The 7725-nt window shown below is 39.4% G+C and overlaps 1 protein-coding gene across 1 annotated transcript; it reads left to right on the top strand.

The window, feature by feature from the left end:
- Window positions 1–1489: 1489 nt before the first annotated feature.
- LOC139467858 (serine/threonine-protein phosphatase 6 regulatory ankyrin repeat subunit B-like) lies at window positions 1490–6997 on the top strand. Its single transcript, XM_071249362.1, has 3 exons — window positions 1490–1713; window positions 2724–2807; window positions 3162–6997. Exons 1-3 carry the CDS (start codon window positions 1605–1607, stop codon window positions 6842–6844), a joined length of 3876 nt encoding a protein of 1291 aa, XP_071105463.1. The 5' UTR covers window positions 1490–1604; the 3' UTR covers window positions 6845–6997.
- The last annotated feature ends 728 nt before the right edge of the window (window positions 6998–7725 follow it).

Below are 7725 nucleotides of genomic sequence, written 5' to 3'. Positions count from 1 at the left end.
CAGTGAGTATTTTATTGGCGTAGGAATACATAAACAGTTAGTACTGTGACCATGTCGAACGATGAGCTGAGCGCTCTCCAGGCTTACAAAATCCGCCAAATTTGATTAGAGTTTCTCACAGATAAGTATGAAAGTTGACATAAACACATTTATAGAACCCCGAACATTTTAACTGAAACATTGTTGCTTGCTGTCATGAATTAAATTAGGAAATTTCAATTCTCGGAAAATTCAAGCGGGCTCTTCTCGGCTCGGCGGTACGTCCTGCTGTCGCCAGTTGTGTCTAATGTCTGGCGAAGCATGTCCGGCGCAAGAGTGATATTATCATTGCCATAGATGTAATTTCCAGACACCAGACTGCATGTCTGATATTTGAGAAAACACATTGAATTTTCTATTTATTATATACATGTTACATTGTTTCGTGTTGCTAAGCAGAGGTAAACAAAGGGGGATAACTCTTTAATGTTTTGATCCAGGAGAAGGTAGTTCCGGCACCTTGTTTATATCAGTCTTTAGCGACTGACATAACTTTTTTATGTCAGTCACTAGTGACTGATAACTTTATCTATCGTCACAGATAAATTCCAGTATTTCATTCATATGTATATAATTAACTAGGATATTAAATTTGAAAGTTATGTTCGTGTAATTAAAAACAATAATATGAATTTACAATAATTTATGGATTAACATAGGCCACTTCATTAAGTAATATGAATATACAATTTATTGTATAATTTACACATCTAATAAAATGCATCCTATCGCACACGAAAAACTCTAACCCAACCATCCCAGCCTCTCAGTTACGCAAGCCTACAAACTCTCTTCAAACGAGTTGGCAGGACAGATCACGTGGTCAGGTAGCCAAGGTCCATGTTTTGCAACAGCTAGTGATGATACCTGGGATGTGTTCGGGTGAGGTGTTTTTTTTATCGTTTCCAATTCATGATTGGCTGAGAACAGAGAAATGTTAGATGGGATAAGTATTATAATTATACAATTGTTTGAACATTTTACATTTAAATCTACTTCTTATGTATGGTATTTTCTTTACATTTGTATGATTCAGGATAAGCAGACATTTGAGCTCACCAATTCTTTGATCAGTATGGGTGAGTGAGTTAAAATTTAATGTCGCATCAGCATTATTTCGACCATACAGCGACGAGTTGATCAGTATGGAAGCATTTTAGTGCCACGGTCCCAAAAATAAAATTTGTCACCTGATGAGTACATAAACAAAAGACCTGTTAAAATCTGGGGCAGCCGTAAAAGGCGACTATGCTTGTCGTAAGAGGCGACTAACGGGATCGGATGGTCAGGCTCGCTGACTTTGTTCATGTATCATGTCATCAATCCGTATTGCGTGGATCGATGCTCATGACGTCAGTCACTGGATTGTCTGGTCCAGACTCAATTATTTACAGACATATTAACATAAACAAAAATATTCTTCACAGTTAATGCAGTTGTATGTATCGGTTGAAAGTTAGATCAGTGATTGTGAATTATATTAAAATAGTTTGTTTGTTCAGATGGACCTGACAATAGCAACTTCATCCCTGCATGACATAGCTGTGTAAAGACCTTAGACTGAGATGGCCAGTTCAAGTGATGTGACAAGTGTGGCCTTGACACAGGAGGAGGACCTTGAAGACCAGACGTTCGGGGACATGAGCTCAGGAGGTATTCCGCTGAGAGACAGCTCTGATACGTTAACATTTCCATCTCATAAAATATAGAATCAAGAAGCCCAGTTCAAGACCTCATTAAATCCAGAAATACTTTTTTTAAAACAACATGACCCCAACACCTGAACCCATCCATAAAACATTGTACTTACACATGAATGTCGGAATCTGAGTGGCTGAGACCCTTTCTACTAATTTCACTGTACCCCGTTTTAGACGAAGTTAATAACTTTAAACTTGAATTAAATGGAAGCAATCTTAACAATTTGATCTCAGTTCTGTTTTATACTTCTCCATGACACTGTGTACGATCCGTCTAAGGCTGTTATAGAATCTTTGTTCTTTATCAAAATTATAAATATGTTTAATTTGCATATTTCAGTTAAATGGCACTCCACTAGACACAACCCATGCTTGTCGTAAGAGGCGACTAATGGGATTGGGTTATCAGGCTGGCTGACTTGGATGATGCATGTCATCGTATCCCAATTGTGTGGATCAATGCTCATGATATGAATCACTGGATTGTCTGGTCCAGACTCCTTTATTTACAGACTGCTGTAATATAGCTGGAATATTGCTGAGTGCAGCATTAAACAACAAACAAACAAACTATACTATAAATGTGACGGCGGCCTGTAAATAATTGAGTCTGTGCCATGGCACCATTGATCCACACTGTCGGGGTACAATGATATGCTTTCAACCAACATGTTACATTAAGTCGCCTCTTACAACCAGTACAGGTTGTCTGGGACCAATTCTAACCTAGAACTCGCATGGTGATAGTAAATATGATACAAAACATGACCATTCAACAGTTAGCAATGTTTGTTAGACACATGAAACTTGTTCCATAAAGATTTGAATTTGATGCCTTCACAAATATATGAATGATAACTGAAAGTAATTAAGGCTATCTGCACATGTTATCCCGTAGAAGGTGAGCTATGTGGTTATTGTCCTGCTTTTCGATTATTTGTTATTATTAAGCAGTGTAATGCATTTGTGTCACTGAAATGTTGACAGGTGATGCCCCTAAGGCCATCACTCTCGTCCAGACACAGAACATATTTACTGGACCAACCCCTGCAGGGACAGTTGGTGAAGGTAGGTAATGCCATGTCAGCACTGGTTATGCATATGGCCGTGTAGCAAAAGTTTCTGTCAGATCTGATGTCAAAATATTTTCTGCATAAACAGGATAAACATGATAAATACCTAGGGCCTAAAACTGGCACTTTTAACTAAATGTGATGTCATCAGTAGTAGAAAATTACATGCCAAAGTTAAGCTTCCTCAGTGTGGCAATTTCAGAGAAGAAATTTACAGGGCCAAACATACTGGATCGGACACTGGAGCCTATGTCAAATAGGTTTTAAAACCACACAGCTGTCAGAGCATGAGTACTCTTAACATAATGTCATAAATGAATCATTTAATGAAGGTTGTCTTTATCTACAGCTACCCTTGACCTTCAAATAAGTGATGCTGAAGAAATCTTTGTGGAAACGGAGAGCTTCAGGACTGTAAAACAAAAACTGAAGCAACATTGCCATGTCACCATCTGTGGTGCTTCAGGAGAAGGCAAAACAACAGCAGCTCTCAAGCTTGGTTCTCAGTATAGAAAAAGGGGGTACAAACTTGCATTTGTGGACAGAATTGAACAGTTTGACTTGGACAGCTTCTTGAGTTCTTCACCTAAAGTATTTCTGATCATAGATGATATGTTTGGTACTGTTAGATTAACAACAGATGTTTCAGAGCTGAAAACATTTCTCAATAGGCTTGATAGACACTTAAAACACTGCAAAAAGTCAGCCAAGAAGTGGGAATCACAAAAAGAACAGCAAGCTGAACCAGGAAGTGAAAATGAATCAAGTAGAGGTTCTCACCCAATAAAACAGCCCACAAAGGATATTCGTGTTGTCTTCACATCCAAGACATACAACTTCCATGATGGACTTGATCAGCTGCAGTATGAAAGATTCTCGCTGTTCGAGGGACAAACACTGGTGGATTTAACCACTGAAAAGAAACACAGATATTCTAAAGCAGAGAAACAGGCTATATTTGAGCACCACAGGAACATACATAGAGACCATTCTGATGAGGATATACCAGACTTCGAACTGTGGGAGATGGATTCTGATATCTTTGGATTTCCTCTCACTTGTAAACTTATTTTTGACTTTTCATCCATTTTCCAAAATACAAAGAAATTTTTCAAGGAACCACTGTTTTATCTTAGACAAGAACTCAGACAATTACTGAGGGTGAAAACTGATCGATCAGCCATATTAGTTCTGATGCTACTTTGTGAAGATAGGTTAGATTTGGCCAAGTTGGAAGCAGACGGCAAGGACAAGAAACTGGACAACATGGTCAGAACTGTTTTAGAGTTGATGCCATCAGCTTCACGTTTAGGAATGTACGAAGCAGCAAAGTGTTTTAGAGGAACATTCTTTACACGTGGTGATGCTGTTAGATTTGCCCATTCTTCCATATATGATGCTTGTGCTTGTTCGTTGTATGACATCAGTCCAACATTTGTGCTGACTCACTGCAGTGATAATTTCATATATGAGCGAGTACAACCACATCCAGTGGAGGAAAGCAAAATTGATGATCATTTCCCCCTAATATATGTCTCCAAACAGTATTATGACATCCTGACTACTCGACTTGCAGAATCAATCAAGCATGGGCAGTTTTCAAAATCAGTGACACACCCCATCCTCCGACAAGAAAAGGTGGCTCTTCAACTGCTTGACAAACTACACCGTGATAGATCCATGGCCAAGAGTTGGTTTCACAAAAGTGATATGGGGAGGTGCTTTTTGTTTTGGGCTGTTCTTGGACACAATGAAAAGTTTGTCTTAGAAATCGAAAATATAACTGGAGGAGAATTTACTCAAACAGAGATCATTGAAGGCACGATTGGTTGTGTTATGAAGAACAACCTGGCAGTACTGAAGTGGCTCTTCTCCAGGACTGAACATCCACACATTGATTTTGTCATGGACAATTTGCTTTGGCTGGCTGCTGAAAGGGGGAGTTCTGAAACACTTGTTTATCTGATAGAAAATGGTGCCAATGTGTTTGCTGCTGATGAAGACAAGAGAAACATCATACACTTAGCATGCATGTATGGACATAAGAAAACACTAACGGTATTGAAAGAACACACCAGCAAAGTCTTTACTGCTGAAGTGAAGCAAGTTATAATGAACTCTACTGATGACGAAGGAAGGATTCCACTGATGGTTGCAGCAGGCATGGGATCTTATGAGTGCTATCAGGTATTGCAATCAATATCTAACAAGAAAACCAAAGACAAATATGGAAATGATTTATTTCACCTGTCATGTGTGGGTGGTAACAAGGCCATGGTAAAACATCTTGTGTCTCCTTCTAACATCAATACCAGGGGACACAATGGACATACGCCAGTAATGATGGCAGCTGTCCAAGGACATCAAAATGTGTTTGACCTCCTAGTATCCAAGCAAGCTGACCTGACACTGGTGGACAACGATGGTGAAAATATACTTCATCTTGCCTGTGAGGGCAATAACAAGGATATAATACAATATCTTATATCACCTTCTAATATCAACACTAGAGGACGGTTCGGATTTACACCAGTCATGATTGCAGCTATCCAAGGACATCAAAGTGTGTTTAACCTCCTAGTATCCAAGCAAGCTGACCTGACACTGGTGGACAATCATGGTAATAGTCTCCTTCATACTGCCTGTCTGGGTGGAAACAAGGCCATAGTACAACATCTTGTGTCACCTACTAACATCAATACTAGAGGAGGGCACAGAATTACACCAGTAATGATGGCAGCTTTAAGAGGACATCAAAGTGTGTTCGATCTCCTGGTATCCAAGCAAGCTGACCTGACACTGGTGGACAAAGATGGTTTTAGTGTCCTTCATCTTGCCTGTGTGGGTGGAAACAAGGCCATAGTACAACACCTTGTGTCACCTTCTAACATCAATGCCAGGGGACACAATGGACAGACTCCAGTAATGATGGCAGCTGTCCAAAAACATCAATATGTGTTTGACCTCCTAGTATCCGAGCAAGCTGACTTGACACTGGTGGACGAAGATGGTAACAGTGTCCTCCATCATGCCTGTTTGGGTGGAAACAAGGCCATAGTACAACATCTTGTGTCACCTTCTAACATCAATACCAGGGGTCAGAAGGGATGGACTCCAGTAATGATGGCAGTTGGCAGAGGACATCAAAGTGTGTTTCACTTACTAGTATCCGAGCAAGCTGACCTGACACTGGTGAATAAAGATGGTAATAGTGCCCTTCATATTGCCTGTGTGGGTAGATACAAGGCCTTGGTACAACACCTTGTGTCACCTTCTAACATCAATACCAGGGGTCAGAATGGATGGACTCCAGTAATGATGGCAGCTGGCAGAGGACATCAAAGTGTTTTTGACCTACTTGTATCTAAGCAAGCTGACCTGACACTGGTGGACAAAGATGGTAATAGTGCCCTTCATATTGCCTGTATGTGTGGAAACAAGACCATAGTACAACATCTTGTGTTACCTTCTAACATCAATACCAGGGGTCAGAATGGATGGACTTCAGTAATGCTGGCAGCTGTCAAAGGACATCAAAGTGTGTTTGACCTCCTGGTATCCAAGCAAGCTGACCTGACACTGGTGGACAAAGATGGTAATAGTGTCCTTCATATTGCCTGTGTGGGTGGAAACAAAGCCATAGTACAACACCTTGTGTCACCTTCTAACATCAATACTAGAGGATTGATCGGAAGTACACCAGTAATGATGGCAGCTATCAAAGGACATCAAAGTGTGGTTGACCTCCTGGTATCCAAGCAAGCTGACCTGACACTGGTGGACAAAGATGGTAATAGTGCCCTACATCTTGCCTGTCGGGGTGGTAACAAGGCCATAGTACAACATCTCGTGTCACCTTCTAACATCAATACAGGGGGACGGAATGGATGGACTCCAGTTGTTATGGCAGCTCTATCAGGTCATAAGAGTGTGTTTGACCTCCTCATATCAAGGAATGCTGACCTGACTCAATGGATAGCAATACTAATAGTTTACTTCATTTTGCCTAACATTCGGTCAAGGCGGCAATAGTATAACTATCACATGCTCACAGTGTTAAACCCAGAAATTACAATGAAACACAATTTTATCTCTCAATGTTATGAAAGATGAATTGTTCAAGATCTGTTTCTTCTCTTCACTCATGTGAAAAGCTGAGTTTTTCAAGATGACTTGGATGAGGTGAAAATTAATAGTTGTATTTTATCACATTAACCTCGACCTTGCTGTCTCCAGAAACATGCAATTGATGTTCATCGAGAGATGTTTGTTTCACTTGCAGATACACAATATTCATAGTACTGTTGGCTTCACATGTTCGAGTGACTTAGTCACATGGTTTTGTGAACCAATCTAACCTTGTTTTATATGCTTTTAGAAAATAGCAATATATCTTATTACATCAATGATTTATGATATGAATACACAATGCTTTGTAGAAAAATGGTAATGAAGATGATTTATCATCAATTGCTTATCAGGATATGATATCAGATATCAGATATGTTCTTCCCATGTGTGATAACTATTACAAATCTATTAAACATGACATCCATCTTCGATAATCACTACAACACTTTGTACATACTACTTTAATAACTTCAATATCCTTAGACCTACGAACTATATTTATGTGAAAATTATGCAAAGATATTCTGAATTTACAAAATACTCTTCTTGATGCTTTATCGTGTAATATAGTTATATATTATCCAAGTTGTAGCTGAGTCTTGATACCATCACAATTAAAGACAAAATGTAAAGATGTAACCTGCTAATGGCAATTATGGCAACGTGTCATGTGGTGGATCCTGTGTCTGTGTACATCCATCTTTGCTCATTACAACCAAATGTTGACAACTAGAAATATATAAAGTACATTGACCATATCGTATGGATGTGTCATGTGGTGA

The sequence above is a fragment of the Haliotis cracherodii genome, unplaced genomic scaffold, assembly GCF_022045235.1.
Source record: "Haliotis cracherodii isolate W230 unplaced genomic scaffold, xgHalCrac1.p SCAF_2, whole genome shotgun sequence".
Lineage (NCBI taxonomy): Eukaryota > Metazoa > Mollusca > Gastropoda > Lepetellida > Haliotidae > Haliotis > Haliotis cracherodii.
The sequence above is the reverse complement of the archived record's forward strand: the minus strand, read 5'-3'. Positions and strand labels throughout refer to the sequence as shown.

Coding starts and splice junctions, on each gene's coding strand:
- LOC139467858 (XM_071249362.1), top strand. CDS start 1,605: ATGGCCAGTTCAAGTGATGTGACAAGTGTGGCCTTGACACAGGAGGAG. Junction 1,714..2,723: donor TATTCCGCTGAGAGACAGCT/CTGATACGTTAA, acceptor CTGAAATGTTGA/CAGGTGATGCCCCTAAGGCC. Junction 2,808..3,161: donor TGCAGGGACAGTTGGTGAAG/GTAGGTAATGCC, acceptor CTTTATCTACAG/CTACCCTTGACCTTCAAATA.